We start from the raw sequence: 24122 nt of genomic DNA, 5'->3' as shown, positions 1-24122 counted from the left end.
TCACGTACTATATAATGCACATTTATTGTTAAAATTGATTTCGGAAATTTTATACTATCTGTATTTTTCAGAAAAACGGGTTAGTTTAATTTTTTAAAAAAATTGACATCAAATTTTTATAATTTTTTTTCAAAACATTTTCCAAATTAATTGGAATATGTAATTGCAAATCAATTAATAATTATTTAACAATTAACAATTATTATTAATTAATTAATTTTCTGATTAATTTATTTATTAGCAAGTTAATTAATTATCCAATTAATTACAAATTAAATGGATTATGAGACAATTACAATAACTGATAGTCTGCATTGAAGTAGTAAAAAACGGATTTTTCTATATATTGAATCATTTTTAATCTCTCACAGGACCTTCTATGGGCCAAAACGAATCTTAATTAATTTATTAATTAGCAAATTAATTAATTATCCAATTAATTACAAATTAAATGGATTATGAGACAATTACAACAACTGATAGTCTGCATTGAAGTAGTAAAAAACGGATTTTTCTATATATGAATTATTTTTTATCTCTCACAGGACCTTCTATGGGCCGAAATGAATGTTGCCCCCTAAAATTATTCCTCATAAGACATGCATCCCACTTGTTTATTTCAAAATTGGTGAGTCACACTTCCCTAGTTTCCCTCGTAAGACGTAAGTTCGCGATTTACAACAACATTGATATTTTTCCAGTTTTTAAGCAATTCTAAACATACTTAACCTTTTGCGTACGGCTGGTATGGCAGAATGGTGGGCTTCATCATACTAAGCGCCGTAAGCAAAGGGTTAAATGTAAAACAAATCAATAAAAATTTAAGTAAAACATTACGAACTTATTAAAATGTCCCCTCCCCCCCAAAATTATCTTTTTCTTAATTATCTTCTGCTTCTTACAAATTCATTCCCTCTCAGGAGATAATTAAAACAGATAGAAAAAGAAACCTTCTTCGTTCTATTGATATTCTGGAACACAAGAGCACGTTCCTTCCTAGCACCCTAGCAACTGAGTAAACACGTAAAGGGTGTTGTTCATCCAAATGAATTAGCATAAAGAGCGGGAAATTCACTGCGATGGGATTAGACCACTTGGCGGCAAAACGTGATAAGATGCAAAATCCCCGGATGTAGAAAAGAGCACATATCGTGCACAAGCTTATAAGTTGAACGGGTTGCAAGGATATTATATTTCATTCCATCAACACAGTTTTTACCGTTAAACACATGTTTACTAAATGAAATGGCGGGAAAGATTAAAAAAGAATGTTTTTTAAGCTCCTTGGCGTTTATCATTCTAGAACACGACGGAAGCTTTTAAAAGTGTTAACGATTCGGTAGCTCCCCCCCCCCTCTTGATATGAAGACCCGGGTTCGGGATTTAAAAAGAGTAAATTCAAAGAGGTTAATGAATTATAGAATCGCGTAGAACGACGCTGTCTTAATAGTGACAGCAAAAGAATATATTTAAGTACTTACTTTCATTTGCAAAATTTATTCCTTTCTTGGCGTGGTCTTTTAAATTTGATAAAACGAAAAGAAAATGTAAATCAATTAAATATAGAAAAATAAAATAAAGGATTTGATATTCCGCACGAATTATATCAGAATGTTCGCAATTTTTTTTGATAGTCGTAAACTCAAAATAGGGTCTGATGTTTAACTTCGGTAATTCTGGTAAAAAAACCCCCGTTATTATGGTAAATAAAACAAAAATATATGCATTTAAACCATTGATTTGGTAATTTTTCCGTTCACATGGTAACGGTTTACCAAAATTTCAGGTTTTCAAAATTATAGTTCTTATTACTACAGATTTAGTAAAAAATAAAATGTAAATTTAACGGTAAAATTCACCTAGTTCATTAAAAAAAATATGAAAGAAAAATTAACTTATTTTATTCAAATTTTAAATGTTGACACCTAAAATTAATTAGTCTTAAAGAGAGTGTCAAGACCACAGTTTTGGATAGAGCATTCCTTAAAATATGAAATTTTGCGATTAATAAAGTATTATAAAATTTAAAAAAAACTTTTTTTTAATGAAATGAAGCCTTTGAAGACGTCTTTTTGGTGTCAAAAATTATTCTAGTCTAATCGATTGGTTTCAAGTAGCTTAAAATTTGAACATAAACTTTTATTAATTTCAATAGAAGATATGCATTCTGACAATTCGAAAATTCTAGCTATCCACAATGCTTGTAGTAGTAGTAAAATAGCAATTTTGTAAGCAAAAGTTTTTTAAGTTTTTCTAATATTTTAAACCAATTTTATCATATGCTACATGATGCTTTCTGCATAACATTTCCCAATTTCGAATATTACCATGAAATTAAATTTCTTCTGCCAAATGCCCATTTTTGTGAATATGTGAAAATAAAGGTCCTGCTTTTGTAGGAAAAAAAAATTTCGCAAATGACTTATAAGTATTTTAGTTTAAGAATAATGAACTGAAGAAATGATAGACTTCTGTTTCCAAAAGAAGAATGTAGTGACGGGTTTGATGTTAAGGTAACATAGTTTGTGAAATCTCCATTTTTAGGATAAAGTATTTTTCAAAGGATTAATTTTAACTTTAAAAAAATTGGTAAGAGTTTGTTGACATACTTGAATTTCTCTCAAAATGAACCCTGACATTTTAATCGAAATTTCGCAGGTTGTTGAATATAAGTTCGTACGAAACAATGAACTATAAAATTAAAAGCGTAATATACATAAAATTTTTACAAAAAAAAAAAGAATAATAAATACTAGCACTAAGCCAAATAGGTTCAAGTAACACAGATTAAGCATTATCTTTCGCTTTAGTGGCAGTTTTTAAAAATGATCAATAATTAAATCCCATTTGTTTCCCCCTAATGGGCTACTCCCAAAACCTAACAAGGATTTTCTGTATGTCCTCGATTTGATTCTTGGTAAAGCCATTAAAAAGCAATTAGTCCTAGAAAGTATAGGTTGCTTGGCAAAAGAGCCGGGGGAGGTTACATTCAACCTACTATCATCCTCCTGTCCGCTCCTTCAGAAACCTACTAATGTTCATTGAATAAATCAGTGATCAACAACTTAGAATGATACGTTTATTATTAAAATGTTAATACATAATTTCTATAAGAATTGGGTTAAAAACTTGCATATCTATTGTCATATAATAATTTGGTAAACCAAAAAATGTTTGTTTGCATATTATTCAACAACGAAAGTTCTATGAATGAATCAGTTTTCAGTGAATGTTCATTGAATAAATCAGTGACTAGCTAAACGGATCAGCGATTAACTTTAAGACTGTGAAGTAAATATAGCCGGAACAATGGTTTTCATGCCATACTTTAAAGTATCACGATGAAATTACCGAATATTACTACATTTACTAAAATTTATCACATACCCTAAAACCATATTTTTTTGCTGATTTTATCAAAATCATTAACATCTTCGTTAAAATTATCAAGTTTTATGCTGTTCCCATAGAATCAGTAACACGGCAAATTTTGCTGTAATTCTGGTAGTTAGGACTGTATATTTATCTCAGTTTAAAGTAACCCCCCACTTTGCGGCATGTTAAGTTGTTGTAATAGAGTCTCTTGACACTTCTATTTTTCTCACCTTCTCGCCTATTTTGATAGTTTCATGAACTCATTGTGGGAGGAAAAAATAACTGATCGACACCTAGAAATTTATGAGGCGCATCTAAAGCCATTTGTTTATACGCTTCACATACTAAACACAGAACGCTTGAAAAAGATAAAAAAATTATTTGAATCACCTCTAAAGACACTCACTTTTAACAACTGGAAAAATAATGTAAAAAATGGCAAAGAACTGCCAATTTAGGAGTATATTATTAGGAGATATTTAATAAATAATCGGAATATTTATAAGAGATAGGTAAAATATAGTGTAATGCCGCGATAACCTGGTTGGTAGGGCGTTTGACCCATGTCCAAGAGCTCGTGAGTTCAATCCCCGCCGGACGTAGACTACTGTATACAAAAAGGTGACAGGTGCATGCTAAATCTGCCGAAGTCAGAAAGTCCTCCGAGTTCCAAACACATCAAATAATAAATCAATACTTCTAGGGGTTCTGAATTGGAGATGGATTGTTTTCTGCTTCAGGTTAAAATTACGATCCGCGATGGATGGATGGTGTGTCAATGTGTCCTCCCTGTAAAGCGGGATGTATGTGTGTGGTAAAAGTCGAGTTCTTGTCCATAGATGGCGTCATTGAAAAACAAGAAGCGTAACCCCTCCTGCCTTAAAATAGGCTTGTCACTATTGACAACAACAAAATATCGAGTAGTATCAACTGCGGAATAAAACAATTTAGTTCTATAATCGTAGGCACTTCGATGGTTGGATTCACAACATCCCTAAATTAATTTCTTCAGTTTTTACAGAATTGTGGACACACAACAGAAATGAAATAAGCTTTACCTGTGGGTGTAGTAGTTACTTCCATTTTGGCGTTTGTGGACTTCGGTATAGCACATTCCGTCAGTGATACAAGTTCCATTGTCACTGGCTTTAGGACAAACGTTGCAATAACATTTTATCTCTGAAAGAAAGAAAGAACACAACATTACAATAGAATCCATTAAATGTTATTAGTTGATATCAAATTATTCCGAAACTCGAAGCGTTTTACGTATTGTCAAAAAGCTGTAGCAATAAGATGATGCTATGGTAAGGTAAAAACTATGCTTTTTAGTGTATTTACGTTGATTACGAGTTAATTAATAACTATATATTGTAAAAATAGTTTATAAATAATCAGTTTATTCTATCTTTGACACAGATATTTGTGCAATTAGAGCATTTGCAAATAAGCTTTGGAGTCACTTGAAAAAATAACGGTGTTCTTAATTTTGTAATAAAATTAAAAATTTCCTTACTTAGAACTATATATCCAGAACGCATAAAAACAATAAAATAATCGGTAAAACAAATAACCTCATTTTAAATGAAATGATTACCTAAAAGATTTTAATTCTCTATTTAATGAAATATAAATTAAAAAATAAAACGAAATAAATAAATAAATGAAAGATAAACTATAATGAAAGGCTTTAAAATGGTTATATTTTTAAAGCCTTATTTAAAAAAAGCCTTATTTACGCTTTTTTTCAAAAAAAAAAAAATCTATTATTTAGTCGTACCGATTTAAATAGTAAGCTACGTTCGTAAAGTAATAGGAAAAAAATATTTATTGTGTGTAATTTATCAAAATAAAACTTAAATAATCTCTACTTTTTTCAGTAAATTTTGAAAAAGTAGAATTTTTTTTATTATCTTATATACTAACCTTAAATAAAACTAGTTTTATTTTAGATAATAAATAAAATTAAATCTATTAGTATTTTATTTCTTTCTGACAAAAAGATATAATAAGGGTTGAAAGTACAAGAAATGAGTTCCATTTTATACTGGAGAAATACTTGTAAGTAACAAAAAACTATTATTATACGGATGTAATATTATGAATAGTTTTGATAATATTTCGAGATCCCAATGTAAGTATTTTTGATTTAAGGTGAAGCAACTGGATGAGGAAAAAAATAAGGAGCAGTATATTTTTTAAAGAAAAATTTAAAAATAAACAACCTAAAAACATATATCCATATGGATATATTTCAAATGCTTGAATATTATCTCCCTTTTTTAATGCAATTCTTAATATTTTTGAAGTGAAAAATTCCTATTTAAGATAAAGAAGGAAAATTTTAAAACTACTCTACTTTAAAACATTCCTGGATCATTCGTAAGATTTTTAAAACATAATTCTTAGCATCTTATTAATATTTTTTTTTTTTTTTTTTTTTTTTTTTTTTTTTTTTTNGCTTTTTTTTTTTTTTTTTTTAAGTTTTAAGATAATAAGGGAAAAATTAAGAGTAATCTACTTTTCTGGACTTTTAAGCATTTGAGACCATTTGTAAGAAGCGTAATTCTTAATAATAATCGCAAATAGAAATTTTTTATTTCTATAAGAAATAAAAAATTCCTATTCGCGACTTAAAAGCAAAAATTGAAAGGAATATAATTAAAATCATAACATAATTCAAACAATTGACAGATTCGTAACTTTTAAAAACATTATTCTTAATAGTTTTGAAAAAAAAAAGTTTCTATTGAAGTTCGAAAAAAGTGATGCCCTTGGTATAAGGTTATCAAATCTAATAAACACTTAAAATTAAAGATTTTTTTTCACACTAAGTACAAAAATTGCTTAATAGTTTTATTACAAACACAATTTCGAAATAGTTAAAAAAATTTATTGACTGTCCTCAACTGTGTAGAGAGAGTCAGGTTAACTTTAGGAGACTTGAGTCATTATGTAGGCGGTTAATTTCATGGCAAAACACTAATGAAGACCAGTTTGCTGGAGTACTTGACTGAAGAGTTGGCTTGTTTTCTGAGTCAGAGTCAAAATTACAAGGTTTATGGAATTAAGAGTCATGCATGAATACTTAACATTAGCAAGCTGTTTAACGCCAGGATAAAAATGAAACAATCTACTAGAAATTTTTAAAAAATATGGAAAATGTATACGCGTCAACCACATCGATTATAGTTACCTTAGGCATTTTAAATAATGCTTTTTACTAATTAATTTCTTTCTAAATTAAATTAGATACTTCGGTAAAAGAAATCGAATAGGACGCCGAAAAGGAGTACAAGGAAGAAAAAACACCTATATGACTCGTTTTTTTAATGTTATTTATTTATTACAGCAATTAATCAACTTCCAAATTCAAACAAAAAGTAGAAATTAAAAGAATAAAAATTATTGATACCCTCACCGATTAGAAAATGACTATTATCTTTCAAAACACGAATACTAATTCTATTTTGACAGGAACAACAAGTTCGAAAGCATCTTATATCGGGGACTTGTTCTAAAAATAACATCGATCCCTTCAAGTCGATTTTTTCCCCACCCAAAATACTTTTCTTCTTATTGTCTTAACGTAAGCTTTGACATTAAGTTAATTATTAGATAATTTATCAGCGACTTGAAAGGATAAAATTGAAAATTCCGATTATTAATTAAAAGATCTTAAATATTCTTGCAGAAGCAAAGTGAAGAAATACAGCGACCTTATCAGATCAGTCAATTCTTTATTCATTAAACATTTTATCGGTTTGATTGTTTCCTCAAAGAGAAAAGAATTTATTTGAATTAAGAGATTACGAACACGATGGTTTACTCAGTTTAAAGTTGATTGACATTTTCAACGAAATTATTCAGTTAATTTATTGTTTAATTGTTTGACAGCAGCCAAGATCAGATCTTAAATTATTTACAGTCGAAAGCATTGTTTTGGATAACAAAACAATGCTTGCATGCAACAATTGAAAAGATATAGTTTAATTTAAAATACTGAACGTTCAAAAGTTTTAGACTTCTGAAGGGATATAAATAATTACATTATAGATTTCCTGCAAAAAAAAAAAAAAAAAAATGATGCTTCTCATAATGAACTTCATATTTACCCTTAGAACAATGTGAATTTTTCTGTGAATATTTTGAACTGTAAACTTAATGCCTTACACTTGTTGCAATATAAACTATTCGTTAAATGCTTTATATAATAATGAACTTGATATTTCATCCTTGATGCAATATGAACTCATAGTATAGGCGAATACTTGGTACAATAAACTTAATACATGTATTGTAAGTGACGTGTTAAATATTTCATATAACGAACTCTATTTTTTACCCTTGAAGCAATGTGAACTTTAAGATGAATATTTAGCATTATGAACTTGATGCCTTACACTTGGCGAAATGTAAACTTTTAGATAAACACTTTGTACTATTAACTCGATATTTAACAGTAGACGCAATGTAAACTTTTAGTTGAATACTTAACACTATTTACTTGATATTTTGTGCTTGCAACAACGTCAATCTTTAGACGAATACTTTGGATTAATATTTTATACTTGATGCAATATAAACTTTAAGAGTTGAATACTGTACAATATTAACTTGTTATTTAACATTTGGTAGAATGGAAATTTTTTGTTAATTGCTTCGCAGTAAAAATTTGTATGTACGAAATAATGCGCAGTTTTTATTTCATACGAGAAGGTAATTAAAATCTATCATTAGCTTCTAGTTTTAATGTTATCAAAGCAGATGACATTCATTTTATAGTGAAAAGTTAGGCGTAGTATCAGTATCTAAGTATCAGTTTTTCGTACTAGAACATGAAATAAGCTTATGGTAAATAATTATGGCACTTTTTTTAAAATCTAAGCCTAATAATTTTACTTCTTCTACAAATTTGTTATAGTTGGAGCGTTTTAAACCCATCAAATAATAGAGTTGTTCATAGTTTAGAAAATATTATCCAAGTTTTATTAAAGCCGAGCGGAATTTTAGTTCGCCATCACGTTTTCAGTGGCAAGGATGGAAATTATAATGAGAACAGTCATATGCAGGCTTCAGTTCTAGACGCCATTAGAAAGCGTTCCACTAGTTTAAGTTAGGGAAGAAACGGAATAGACCCAAAATTAAAATCGTTCCAAAGAGGGGACTTTGTGATTTCGATCTTTATAAAGCAGAGAAATCAAGCACTTCAACTTTCACCACAGTTTCATGTACCCACACTACACATTACGGTAGGCGTTATCAGACGTCAAACACATGATTGATGACATAAAGACAAGTTACGAAGGCTAATATTTCAGTATCTTTGTCTTTTTTTACTGGGTCAGTCTTTTGGAAACGCATACCATGACGGCAAAATATTTCTTGCAAGCGAAATTTAAAGATGGTAATCAGTAGCAGATCTGCAGCTACGTCGTGTATTTTTCTTGCTTGCAAGAAACGACGGAATGACGGATGTTACACTGATTACAAATTTCCATTTCAACTGTTCTGGCGCCATTCATTATGAATCTGCGCATTCCTCCGCTTTTTTCCCCCTTAACATTGTTAGGAATAAATAATGATATCGTAGAATGGGTTACCGACACTTCTAACAATCATTTATGCTATTGTTTTCAGTAATTGAAACTGTAACCGTCGATAAACATTGTGGAATGCTAGTATTGATTATAAAGAACTGATTTGGAAACGCAATGGACCCGAAAGTTAGACTACAGAAGAGGATATTTTATTTTTAATTGGGTTTCATTGAATTTTAATAATAGTTCAAATAAACGACACAGTTTGGAGTAAAAAAAAACTGTTGTTGAGAAAAACTGTATACTATATGTAGGGTTAACATTATTTTCAGAACAACCACTAGAATTTGAGGGGTCCATTAAAAAGCTTTTTTCCTACGGTGTATTTTAGGACCTCAGGTTTTCGCTTACGTTATTGAAGTACAAATGATTTTATTTTTTTAACTTTTGTTTCTGCACTGCAAAATAAAAGGATGGTCAAAACTACCAGAATATGGTAAAACTTACGGCATTTCTGGATCAATAGGAAGACCAAAAAGCTGGGTAATATTGAACAAAGCACTTAGATAATGGTTTCGGCAAAATTAACAATAAAATATGGTTTTATAGTATGTTATAAAATCGGGTAAATGTAAAATTAGGTGATCTTATTGTGGTATCTTAGATTATGGCATGAAAACCATTTATGCGGACAAATTCACTTTTAATTTTTGTATTTTTTACTAAATATGTGGTTATAAAAACTAAAATTTCGAAAACCAGAATTTCTTGTAAACCATTAACCATATGAACGGAAAAATTACCAAATGAATGGTTTAAATATCGCATGTGTTTTTGTTGTTGTTGCCAGAAATGCCATTATCATACGGTATGGTAATTTTACCAGATCTTTTTATCCGGTCAAAAAAACAACTTAACATTTTCCCTCTCAAATTTCACATCAATTCCTTTAAATTTTAGATTTTAAATTCATATATGTCATGGGGTAGTTGGAAAAGTCTACAGAATTTCCTAATCTGCCTGAATTTTCTTTTTACTTATTACAATAAGTCTATATTCCTTTAGACTAATAAAGAAGTACGCATAAAACTATTCAGACTCTTTGAATAAGGCTATTTACAATAAGCATTTACTACTCTGGGCTTACTGCAAACTGCCTGTAATAAATCAGTGCAATTGAACAATGAATGATACATTGTCTAATTAGCCTAACGGCATATGAGCTCATTATAATAAGCTTAAAAAGTGTTAAGATGATTCGAAAGTATGGGAGACTTTTCCAACTAGCCTTGTAAATTGCAAAACGCAGGATTATTTCAAATTAACGAATATAAAATAAAATATTAATTTGATATTAAAATATATTAATATTAAATTATATTAATATTAGAATAATGAATAGAAATATCAGGAAATAACTTTTTTAATCACATGCTTAATGTAAAGGGGAAAAAATGATTGAGTGGCAGGCGTGGGGATAGGTGAGCAAAGCGGACATGTCCTTTTAGTATAAAAGAAATATGAATGCAACAAAATAGTTTCGTAGTAAAACATGCGGAAATATTTTTGCAATTTTCGATACTATCTCGTAAAATAAGAACCCAAAGTAAAAATCTGTAAAAATTATGGAAAATCTATATAATTAGCTTTAATATAAAAAGAATGTATTCGAATAGAAAAGCTTCATGCCGAAAAAAATTTATACTTAAAGTACGAAATGAACCAGAAAACAATCAAATGCAAACAAATTCATCCCTAAATTAAACGCAAATAAATCAACACCTTTTTAACAAATGACCGCTCATCTGGATAAAATCAGAAATTTAACAATCAGCAAGTAATTAAAAAAAAAATCTCTCTCTTTGTAAAATTAAAAATGAAATTTAAAAAAAAAAATACTTTAGGCGGGAATTAATGTTTGCTTCGAGCACTTAGCAACGCCAAGTATCGATTTACAAAACAACCATAAAAACTTTCAAATGAGTTTTAATTGCATTTGGCGGGAAAGGTAAAAGAAGATTTTTCTGCTATCTGTTTGCGTTCTTGAAAGCAACAATTAAGATTAAACAGCATATGATAAAGACTAAAAGAAGGGTTTTCTTTTGTAAAAGATTTCATTTTATTCTTTATCAATTGCACCCTAAGTGCTCATAGGAAACTATAATCGGTGTGTGTCTAATCTACTGAAGCAATTATCATGCCCTATTAAAGCGGCAGTAAATCGTCGCCAATTAATGGTTTTTTTTGGCGAGAGTTATAAATCCGTGTTCTGGAAAATACTACAAGTGGATTCGTTTTCAAACAAACTTGTTTTCTTTCCTGGTTTTTTTTTCGACAGGAAAAACGACGAGTAAAAATACTAACCTAAGAGGAAGCTCAAAAGAGAGATAAGATCAGATTCTTTTGCAGGGAAGAACATCCTTTCGAATGCTACTTTTTTTCTTACTTTCTTTCCAGAACGCCTCAAGTGAAATTAATAGCTGAATTTTGGGGGAAAAAAAGTAAAGTGGGCCTAGAGTTCATTCTTGTAGAAATATTTAGCTTTTTGTGCCTTTTCAAAAATTTGAAGAGACTAGATAAAAAGTGTTGTTTTCTCATTTTTATCTTCAATTTAATAAGTTTGAAAAGTTTGTGAGTATAAATTAAAACATATTAAGTTTATCTAAAAAATTTTTTTTTAATTTTCATTAAACGCCGAATCACGGTTTACTAGCTAAAAAAAAAATAGATATTATTATTATTTTTTTTTTTTACATAGCAGCGTAATGATAGCTTGGTTTATCAAAAGCAAAGTCACGTTTGTTTAATTTTAGACTAAAAATATTGAAGAAAGTTGTAACACTTAAAATTAACAAAATATTAAAAATAAGTGTTCTTAAACCATTAAAAATCATGGCATTTCATTTTTAAAATTCATACTCAATTGTTTTAAAAAATTGTTTTTTTAAAACAATTTTTTAAGTATGTTTTTAATTCAAAATATTTTTATATTCATTTTTTAACAAAAAAGTTTTTCGGAATTGCTTGCTCAATTAACATTTATCACTCAAATTACTCAGTAAAGCCAGAACTATCATAGTTGACCAGAAGTAGAAATAAATCATTAAAACTCTTGACATTACATTCATGATATTTTAAAATACATTTAGATTTTTTAAAAAAATACACTTCTTTAATATTCTAAAATTTTGATTGAGAAATAAGCACCTTTTAAGCACTCCCAAAGCACCTTTTAAGCACTCCCAAAGCACCTTCTAAGCACTCCCAAACATTTTCAGACTTTACACATCTTGCAGACTAATAATCATGATAAAATAACTAATTACTAGCAAATAACTCTATTCCTGATTTTATTAGCCACCAAAAACCATTTTATGCGTAATTTTAAATATATTCAATATAGAATGGCTCATGCTATTTTTTAAATTAATAATTACATTATTAAATCACGTAAACAATTATTTTATTTCTAAATTTATAATAGTAATTATGAATGGTTATTTAACAAAAAATATTTATGAGATTATAATAATATTTGATCATACTGAATAGATAAAAATTTGTAGAGAATTTAGCAAATTAAAAAAAAAAAAAAAAAAAAAAAAAAAAAAAAAAAAAAACTGAATTTATATTGCAAATGTAAATTAGTGAATGGCTCCCTATTTTTTGTATTAAAATTTCTAATTTGGTTTAATATTTCCTTAATGGAATGATTAAAACATTTTTCAATCATCCTGAAAAAAAATATATAATGAGAAAATATATAAATATATAAAGAGAAATATTTTTGTACAAAGTAAATTATAGGGTCCTAATATTCACTATATTTAACAAATATGACATATCTGAATTTTTAATTTAAATTATTTTTTAAATTAAATGATAGGGAAATAAATTATGCTATTTCAAAATGGCAAATCTGAATTGCATAAGATTTCTAACTGCATTTACTAACTGTTAAAATAGTAAATAGTCCTTAAATTCATAATTTTTTTAAAAAATCTTACCTCTAAGATTCATTGAGCTTCTTTTTTTTAACAGTAAAAGAAAACTGAAAATTTTATTAACAAATTCTATAAAATAAGACAACAATAAAATTCCTAAAATATTTTATAATTAATGAGCGGTCCCTCAGGCACAAACGCCCATGCTTAAAATTACGCCCACTAATAAATCAAATGAAAAACGGGAGACGAAAGTTTCGAAGTGATGAAGCCCTTTGTTCACTGTGCTGGACCCACATGAAAATAGTTATTCGTGAAAGTATTCAAGGATTTTGGAACTCTTCTATAAATGGAACATTGAGAGACTTGCCTGTGACGAAAGCAATGTTGCTTCACGAGCAACGAAATTAACAAGAAAGAAAAAAAAAAAATTCATATGCTGCTGGGAGAAAAATTTGGGCAATGTTTAATTGATTCCCATGATCAGCGATTTCAGGATCGATTTTAGAGAGCGCGAAATGAAGCCCAAGATCAAAATTCTCTCGCAAAATTCAGTAGAATTGCACGCGTGAGTACAAAAATCCGAGCTTTTTTGTGTTCCCATCGAGCCAGAAACATGGTAACATAGTACATTTTTCCATATTCTGATAGTTATGACTACACTTTTTTTTCAGTGTATTTACAATGATAAGTCTATTGTAAACTTTATAACAGCTTTTTTTTTAATGAATATTTTGCAAAATTGTTCGAAATTTGCTTAACTTATCTGTTTCCATAAAATAATTTAGTTTACCTAAAAATGACTTTGTATGTATCTCATTTTATTCTGTTCCACAACAAAAGTTCAAAATTGAAAAAGATAAAATGATTAAAAAAAATGTTAGACAGTTGAATGGAAAAAAACTAAATTAAAAAAAATAAAATAAATGAAGACGAAGAATTTTTGATATAATTATACTTCAAACTTTGCAGAAATTATAAATTTATGAGGGGTAATATTCTGTGGTTTGAATTAATTAATTCATAGAAGAGCTTTTTTTAAAAAAAAAATCTGTAGGGCATTTAATTTTAAAAAAAAAATTTTGAAATAAAATTAATGCATATGAAAACCAAATTCTTTTTTTTTTTTTGTTGTAGATAAAATTGCATTTTAAATTTTGCACAGGTTACAAACTTCTTAAATATTTTGTGCCCTAAAAATGATTTAAATTATTCGAAGAGAATTTTCTTTTGATATAAATAGAACCCATTGAGACAGGAAGGAAGTAAAACAAAATCAACTTTTTAATTATACACAATGTACACTATAATTAAGTAGAATAGTTCATTATCTAAAAGACTTTATACTGTTTTATTCGACAAGTAAATTATTTATAGAATCGTCTTCTGAAATAATTGTTTTTACTCTCACTTAAAATACTTTTGAATAAAAAAAAAAGGATAAGTTATTGGCTAGAAAATTTTTCAATCGAATAAATTACAAGTTCGGTACAAATGAAGTTATTTTAAGAATGTTTCTTAACGAATATATAAAATGTATTATTATTTTAGAAATCCCTAGAAGTAAACTTAAAAAACAAACAAACAAACTTATTTTTATTAATAAAAAGCTAATTCGTTTTCTCTAATTTAAAAGCGGCCAGAAAACTATTTAACATATTTTTTGTTTAAAAAGTTAAAGTAAATACTATAACAATAAAACCCTTTGTTAATAATAAATTCACAACTGTACTGTTAATTAGTTTCCGTATAATCGCAATTTTATTCATAACTTACAACTATACGAAATCGATTAAATAATTTCGCAATTTGTAATTATAGTCTTGTTTTTGTGGGATTAAAACGAAAAACGTAGGAGTATCAGTCACATAATATACTTTAATCAAAATCGAAAATTCCCAGCACGTCTTTCGAAAATGAGCTTCTTAGTTTTAGAACTGTCAAAAATTAAATATTTTATTTTATTTTATTTTATTACTGTCAAATTTAATTGAATAATGTCCCAAAACCTGCAAGAACTGTAAGCGCGAACAAGTGAAACCTATCATCAATAAAATCCCTGGTGCAATATGAATTGATTCATATAATTCGACTTGATTTTTGACAAAACGATTTTAAATTTCTAGAAAATTCAACAAATTTATAAAGGCGAACCAGTTTTTCGTCTAAGGCGGCTTGTAATTACTATAATTAATTATTGGCACAAGCGTTGATAAATGGTTTCAGATACTAAGCAATCAGATAAAATCCATCAAAAGCAGGTAATAATCAAGAACAGGTAACATACATTTTAGCAAAAACCATTAATATGGAAAGAAAAAATTATTTTAAACAGCATTCAAAACATTATATGGTTAAAAGAGTTATAAGCTTTTAAAAGTTTCGATTGCAAAATGAAATTTTATTTCATTTTTTTGAGAAAGAGAATGCAAGGCTTCGTTCTTCAGAATAAGAATTACAGACAAATGAATTACGCATAAAGATATTCCACTCACGTAGTGCATCCATTAATCAAAGCTCATCTCGTTTTTTTTTTTAAATCAAAAAATGACCGAGTGATGGCGTTCAGATCGTGTACAGACTGAAAGTCTCATACATCATGAACGAAGAATAACAATGAAACAACAGTCAAGAATAGCTTATTTTTTCATTACTTATTTTTTGAAATTTGCCATTAATTCGAAAATAAATATATTTATTTGTATTGAGAAAAGATTTCCGTCTTTTTTTAAAAATATTCCTTTTTAAAAGCAATTAGGAGTGGATTTTTACTGTTTAAATTTTCTAACCGGGATAAGCAATGTGATATATTTGAATTTATATTTTTATTTCATGAAATCAATTTTTGTTTTTGTTACTTATGATGTATTATTTTCAAATTACTCTTTAACATATTTCACAATATTATTGTTATTAGTGAGCACAGAATGCTTGCTAGGCTGTCACTAAGATTTTTGCCCGATAAATTGTTTTTAAATAACTTATGAATTAATAAGATTTTGAACTTAAAAATATTTTCAGAAGATTATAATCACGTGAGATATTTCGATAAAAAAAATTATAAATAATCTTCCTATTTGCTACTAATGATTTTTATCAATAACAATTACGTTATTTTATAACTCAAGTTCGACTATGGGTCTCTTAGTTTTAGTTCGTCAAAATCTTGCAGTCATAAATTCAGGGGTGATTGTGAGCCCAAGTCAAAATTCCGGAAAATTCATTGAGTTAAATAGTTTAAAAAAAAAGAACAGTTTAATTGAAAAAAATTTAAACAAGATTTTTTTCCTTTTTCTCAATATTTCTCAGTTCACTTAAAAATATTTAAAATTTTACACATACCTATACCATTTACACATATCTGGAGAAGTAATTAAAATTTACAAATATGTCTTTCTTTCTTGAGTTTATGATTATTAACAACTATTTACTGATAAAAAATGAAAATTAATCATGAATATGAGCTTATAAAGTATCTCTCTGGCTCTCCCTTACAAACAAATAAAATAAACTGTGTTTTTAAGTTCCACCTTTGAAAATTTGATTTCTGGAAACTTCTGTGATCAATGATTATTTGAAATGTCTGGAGCTTCGATCTCCGGAAACTTCCGGATCACTGTAAGCGAAAATTCCGGAAATCCGGATTTTTTCCGGAGCACAATCAGCCCCGTTAATTGATTAATTAAGAATTAATTTTAAACTTATTAATAGTCTTACGAGAATACGAATTGTGGAGCATTCAAATGAAAATATTATCATTCACACAAAGAAATTTTCTTTCTTATCTTTTTCATCATTTCTTTCTCATCTTTTTCATCAGCATTACATTCCTATAAAATTAACACTGCTCTTGCCTTCTCAGTTTCGTTCGTTAAAATCCTGGAGTTATTAATTAACTAATTTTGAAACAATTTTAAAGTTTAAAGCTTTTATTATGAAAATACGTAAAGGATAAATATTAATCGAAATTTATTACTACCCACATAGAATTAATCTTATGATTCGTTACTCATGATCTTAATCATTCTAAAGTACATTTTTAAAGAACTAGTGTTTTACACTTCAATAAAATCTTAAACCAATTTAATAATTAAATATGAATGAATTTTAAAATTATAAATGTTGTCATAACAAAATACAATTTATTGGGACAAGTTAGGTGAGAATTTTTGGAAAATGTCGCGGAGGAGTTGGAAGCATAATTACGATGAATCGGAACAAGTTAAGAACGATTTAATGCAAAACACCTAATATGACATTATATCATTACATATTATTATACCTAATATGACATTATATATCATTATTATATTTATATTATGACATTATATTATATGAACAATTTAATGCAAAACATCTAATATGACTGTTAGATAGGGGATACTCGTACGAAGCAAAGAAATTATTGAATTCTCATCATTACAAAATAGAAGGAAATGATTTGCTTTTTTTAGTGTACTACAAGTAACGCACTACAAGTAGTGAAACTACTGTAGTCGCTACTTTTTATTGTAGTTTATAGTGTGCCACTTTTCTTAAAACACGTAGTGTAGTGAGCAGTGCGATGCAAAACATCAGTAGTTTGTAGAGATTCATGACAACTACGTTTCACGTTAGTTCAGTAAAGAAACAGGACACATCAACACAACGATTTGATGGGTGCAAATCTTCGTGTGCCTCTTCTTAATCAAATCTTCTTAATGCAAATCTTCTTAATTTAAAATGCCTCTGTGATTGTGAGTTAATAAGATAGGTTGAACTCCGATCCACCCCAAGGGGTATACGGAGATAAAAAGTTAAATTATTACATTAAATATTTACGCTAAAAACTAAAAATACAGTAAAATTTTGCCAAATGACAATGGTGGTGATCAGTTAAAAGTGAATTAACTAAAAATTTTGACAATTAAAAACATGTTTTAAAAGCAATGAAAACTAAAAGCGAGAATTAAATGATTATAATAATAAGGAAACAAGAGATGAAAATAAAATCTCAAAACTAAAATCAATGAGAGCTAAAAGTCCTAAGTGTAAATGTCTAAAAGTAAAGGTCTGAATAGAAGTCGATGAAGTCTAAAATCACAAGCAGATAAAATTTCAAAATGTAAAGCTAAAAGTTGATCAGTATAAAATAACGATGACATGTTCCATTGTTGGTTCATGACTGGGGTCAGTTGATCTGGGGCTAAAATGTCCTCGAGGTTTTGTTTTATAATTTGAATCACAATTTTCCTGCAGGCCAATATAGCAAAGAATTGGTGTTCCTCTACGTAGTTATTCATGTGTGTTCCACGAAGTGGCCGGAATCTTGGACAGTGCTTAACTAGATGTTTAATGTCCTGTCTCACTCCACAGTAATTGCATGAAGCTGATTTCCTAAAATATTTTTGTTGATATATCCCGAACACTCCGTGGCTATGGTTATGCTAGGGTCTTTAAAGAATTTATAGGTTTGTCTTCCCTTGTCACTAGACCTCCAGTCGTCTCTCCAGCTGATGAAAGTGATGTTCTTAATATAAGATTTAATTTGACATTTTTCTCCCAAGGTCTCAAAATCAATCTGGCCATGCTTAGCTGTGAGTTAATAAGAATTGGTTATTTAGAGACACGCATAACTACGAATAATAGATTATTTATCACTTTGGCCACACTTTCACACGCGAATGCACACTCGTAAAACTCTGATGTTATTTTAAAGGACGAAATTGAAGAAGAATTAGAGAACAAATTGAAAGAAAAAATAGATTTTAGAATGCAGTTCTTAATAATTTCTCATTTTTAATCAAAGCCAATTTTCTTATTCAAAATAATTTTGAACGTAGGTGTAAATTAAACTCTCCATCAAAGTCTGTCTCCTTAAAGTAGTGAAGCAGCTACTAATTTTGAAAGTAGTTTGCAGTTGCTACATTTAAAAAATAAGTAGTTGTAGCTGTAGTTAACTACATTTGTAATAAAGTAGTTGCAGTAAACTACAAAAATAATACAGGTTTTTCGACCACTGATTAAGAAACATAAATAAATAAATTAACCCTTTATAAAGCCGTGGGAAGTATACTTGCTACAAACTTCATTATTTTTTAAATGTCTATAATTTGTCTATAATTTATGCGGCCATCTGCTAATAGCATCAGAAAAATTAAAAAATAAAAGACAATGAAGGATTTTGTTTACATAAATGTGGGTTACCGTTTTCATGGAGTTATAATTTTTCATCAAGTTTATTTATAATTTTAAACAAAGAATTTATAAATTCGGTTATTTAAAAGAGCAGAAGTTCAAGTTTATGCCTAATTCTTTACAATAAGTAAAAGTTAAAAAATTCCACCCACCTTCCTACCGAAAAAAAAGTTCTTAATCAAATTGTTTTTAGGAAATAAGCTAAATAATTTTTTTTAATAAACACCTTAATCCATTTCCAAAAATATTTTAACATAACACTGATAGAAAAAAAGGTTTTAATATGCAAAATATGTTGCAGCCAAATATAAACCTTTATTTATTAAAAATTATAAAACTTATAATTACATAAACATGAACCTATAATTGAGTTAACATGAAATAATTTAAGTTCAATAAAAAATTAAGAAAAATATAATAAGTTAGAACAATTTATAATAGGAAGAAATTGAGAGTTCGCCCACAGAGGAAGCAGATGAGCTGTATCTTAAATCTAATGATCAATCTTTTTAATATATAGAATTATTGAATGAAAATTTAGTTTAATGCTAAATCCTAAATTCCATATGGAAAGGGAAAGAAAAAAAAACATTTGCAGAGTAATTATCCGCAGCTAGCAATGTATACATTTTATCCGAGAAAAACTTTTTTAAGTAGAAAAAAAATATAACCGTACAGAAGACAGATGATTAAAAAGATCGTTATTTACGATAAAATAAACGAGGCAAGAAGAACTTTTTAGTGGAGAAATATTTTAAAAAGGTTCATAAAAATAAGCCGACGAGGCGACCTTTTTCAATGTGAATCAGCCATCTGAAAAGGAAGATGTATGCCGACCTTTGAAGCAGCCAGAAATTGACAAGATTTATTAAGATTTTTGACTTTAAATCCCCGGTGTGCAAAAGGATAACAGAAAATTGAAATTCATAGTACGTCGCAGCAAAGAGAACATTTAAACGAAAGTGTGGTGATTCTTAACATTCTTGATTGTTAAAAAATAACATTTTACGATTTAACATATTTCTAAGTCCTGTTTAATATTACAAACACATATTTTTCTTATTCTGGTATCTTAAACTAGTTCTAAATAGTTAAAGATTACTTTTTGAGGTAAAAGAAACATGGATATATTTTTAATCTCTTTGTTAGTTTTTCCTTGCATTTTTTTTCTTAGAGAATAATATTGTTCAAACTTGTGGCAAAATTAATAGGGTGAACTTATGGTATTTTTTAAACATGTACGATAATATTCAACTTGAATCTAAAAATGGTTTAACTCAGCACCTTATTGGTTCCAGGATGGGCACCGAAATATGGTTTCAAGGAACAAATCTCAACGTTCAACCGATTTTTTTTGAGAGCAAGGGTATACTTATAAATTAGACTACCAGGACTGCCTTAAAATCTATAGGCATTTAAAAACTAAAGAAATTAACTGTAAAAGATGATACCTGTTGTGTTTAAAAGTACATAAAAGGTACATTTCCTACCCTTAAACAGAAGAAGTGTTTTGAATATTTCAAATTAAATTAACTTTTTAAAGCTTTTATTAATATGTTTGAAACATAGCAATGAAAACAAGGTTTCTTTGATATTATTGTAAAAACAGAAGTTATTGTGTTCAGAATAATTGTTTTAATAATCATTCAAAAATATATTATTTAAAGCTTTCATAAAAAAAAACTTAAAAATTTAGTAGAAATAAATCTGGAATAGTTTTGCAAAAACAAAAGAAGAGTTTTCAATATTCAAAATTATTCTTAGTTCTTTACACATTAAATAATGTGCTTGAAACGAAGCAAAAAAGAAAATATTTTTTTTGGAATTTTGTAGTAAAAAAATTCCATACCTGAGCCTATTTTGCAAAAAAGTTCAAAATTTTCAACTTAATTTTTTAACTACAAAAATTGTATTTAATTTCAGTGCATTTTAAAATTAATAAGTTTTTAAAGTTGAAAATAATTTGAAGAAAGTTTTCACAGGGTGCGTAGCCAAATTATTGAACAAAAAATAAGCACTTTTCAAGCACCTAAAAAATATTTTTACGAACTTAAAAAAAAAAACCCTTTTGGCATTGTTTTTGACAATTGTCAAAAATCATGAAATTTTGAAACATGTAAAACGAATGGCGCTTTCATACGCTACGGATTGACAATAAGCCGAAATAGATTGGGGTTGAATTAATTGTGAACACGTTGAATAGAAAGAACAATGTGAACTGTGTCTTTTTGCATAATTCCTAGAGGAAATCAACATGGTAAAGGAAAAATCTCATTTTAAAAAAGGGAAAATTAAGCACTTTTCAAAAACACCCAATGAAATAAGCACCATTAAGCACTTTTTAAAAACGCTATGCACCCTGTTTCATTGAAATTACAAAAAGTTTGATTTGTAAGACTGGAATATGAAGAAGCAAAGATAAAAATATAATTGCTTTGCAAAAAAACAACCCCGAATTGTTTAATTTTGTATTGAAAGAAAAAAAGTTTACTGCAAACAAGCAAACTTATATTTAGATTGTAGGCAAATACTCTAAATAGTTTTGTCACCAGTTTGATAAAGTTTTTCCTACTATTCTTACTTATGATTAGAATTTGAGGAAAAAAATCCAATCATCTTAAATCGATGAAATTACCACCGCTACAATCTTTTAAAAAGATAACATTTTGCAACCAAAAAACATTTAACCATCATCTGTGAAATGACATGTTTTACCAAAAAATAACATTAACAAAAATCAGAACAGGGGGGAGGGAGGAAGACTGCAAACAAACAAAGTTTACAATTTCAAATAACTTAATCGATGTTCAAAAATTAATTCCAAATAAAAGATGACTAGTTCACAGATTTTTTTTTTGTCGTTTGGGCAAAATTAACAATACAGTTCTTTTTTGAAGAGATTAGAAAATAAAAGATTAATACTGTGATTAGAGGAGGAAATCAGAATTATATCTGTTCGTTACTATGGTGATGTATAACCATAACATTTGTTTGTAATATTTGTTGTAAAAAGTGTAAAATCCTTTTTATAAAATATAACAATGCATAATAATGTAGTTGGTGGTCTTTTTGTTTACATCACGTGATTTAAAATATTATGCATGGATTCAGAGTATAATTTTACATTAAAACGAACACGCATACAACCGTGACTTTTCAGGTATTATCACTAAAATAACATATTTTCAACACATTTAGAAAGTGTTCCGTTAGGCAGGATTTCAGTATCGTTTAATTTTTGAAGAGTTTCAATTTCATAGCTGACTAATAACTCTTGATAGAGTTAAAAAAAATGAGACTAATATCTGTTTGGTTTTAGATTGGTTAAGCACAACCTCAGCTTACATTAGCCCAGCGTATTTTTTTCTGAGCAAATCGGCTCGCTAAAAAAATCTCGGAATAAAACGCTTCCTAATTTACATTAAAATTAGAATTCTTTTGGCGACAAAAAATTCTCAGAATGAAAATTCAGTTTAAATGTTTCTTAGTTTAATTAAAACTTATAATATTCTGAGCAGAAAGAAAAACAAACATAAAATGGGCAAACCTGGTTTCGAAATTTCTTGTAAATAATCATTCTCACTAAAAAAAAAAAAAAAAAAAATTCAATTTAAACAAATATATTTTGTTTATAAGAAGAGTTTTTATTGTTTTGTTTATAAATTCCAGCAAAGAAAAGATTAATGTCCGTTTGGTTTTAGCTCAATAACTTTTTTTTTTCTCATCCACCAATTTCACCAGAAAACTGGCTCAGTTTTTAAAAAAAATGCCTCCTAATTTATTTTTATTTTACAAAAGAAAATTACTTTGTCGAAAAAAAAAAGTAAAAAATCGAAAAATTGACATCAAAACTTTATAATTTTAGTCCACCTTCTGCACAAGAATTATTTAGTTTGAATCCGCATTTTGTATCAAAACTCTATTATTTTAATCCGCTTTCAGCACCAACAGTTTCAAGTTCTAAAACTAGAATCCGCTTTCTGCACCAGAACTACAATTTGCAATATTTTGCACCGGAACTTTTTAGCTCTCAGAAATAAGGAACAACGGTTGAACACTTAAATAATAATGAACTTACTCTTTTTAGCTCGCTTTCGAAAGCTTGCAACTTTAGATTCCATTACTGCAGTGTATATAATCCGTCAGGATATCAACCTTTTCACATAAGTGAGGGAAGGTTGTCCACGAAAATCTGTCAAAGGTAGAGATCGCATGCGATTTCAACAACCAAAGTGACACGTTCTTCAGTAAAGGGGGAGAGGGTCTATTTTTAAAGGACATTTTTTTTCCCGGCTCTCTTCACCTAAATTAGATGCGTATAACGTACGCAACGTAAAATGAATGGCTCCTGCTTTGTTTGTTTTGGTTGTTATTTTTTTTTGTTTGTTATTCGCTTTATTGAGCCTTTAAAGGATTTTTATGACCTTCGTTAAAAATGTGATTTTTTTCCCCTGAAGTAATGGCTTAGCTCAGCTTTAAACTACAAAGCATAAATAATTACAACACAAGCAAATATTCAATTTAATGCTTGAATTTAAAATTCATTTAGTAGTTAGATGTTAAATATGTTTATATTTCGATTTTGATATGGAAGCAAAATTTAAGGGGAGACAGCAGGGCATATAATTCTAAAACTGACCTTTTTCGATGTACCTTTTCTAAAAAACTACTTATGATACCTCTTTTAAATTTTTTGGGGATATTTGAGATCATATCAGTTGTATGCTGTGACAATGTATGACAGGAATACTTTTGTAGTTACGAAAGATTTTTGCTCAAAAATTAAGTAACTTTTAAAAAAATAAGAAATTCTCAGTTCATATATATATTTTTTTTAAAATTTCTGCTTAAGATATATATTAATAGTTATCACAGTGTAAACATGTATATGTAAATATTCTGTGGAAAAAAAAACTGAAGCAATATCTTGTTTAGATGCTGAGAAAAGGTAAAATGAAAAAGGCTAGTTTGAACAACATTATTGGTACATACCTTACTGACTTCCCTTAAGTAAATTCCAATTTATTAGCCATAATAAATCTTTTGAATTATTTTCAACAACTTAACGTGAAAATTATGAAAGCGT

General features: G+C 28.2%; 1 protein-coding gene across 7 annotated transcripts in view; it reads right to left on the bottom strand.

Moving 5' to 3' along the window:
* The window catches only part of LOC107453971 (TGF-beta receptor type-1), a 716084-nt gene that overhangs the window by 76154 nt on the left and 615808 nt on the right, over positions 1-24122 (bottom strand). For 6 of the 7 annotated variants that reach the window (XM_043045483.2, XM_016070992.4, XM_016070993.4 and 3 more), the window contains one exon: positions 4434-4554. In XM_043045483.2, the coding sequence (XP_042901417.1) occupies positions 4434-4554 (121 nt within the window). Of the gene's footprint in view, positions 1-4433; positions 4555-23114; positions 23281-24122 lie in introns of those variants that run through there. The other variant, XM_016070995.4, reaches the window with a different exon arrangement.

Source organism: Parasteatoda tepidariorum, chromosome 1, assembly GCF_043381705.1.
Source record: "Parasteatoda tepidariorum isolate YZ-2023 chromosome 1, CAS_Ptep_4.0, whole genome shotgun sequence".
In the NCBI taxonomy this organism is placed as follows: domain Eukaryota; kingdom Metazoa; phylum Arthropoda; class Arachnida; order Araneae; family Theridiidae; genus Parasteatoda; species Parasteatoda tepidariorum.
Note: the sequence above shows the minus strand (reverse complement) of the source record. Positions and strands in the feature narration are given on the sequence as shown.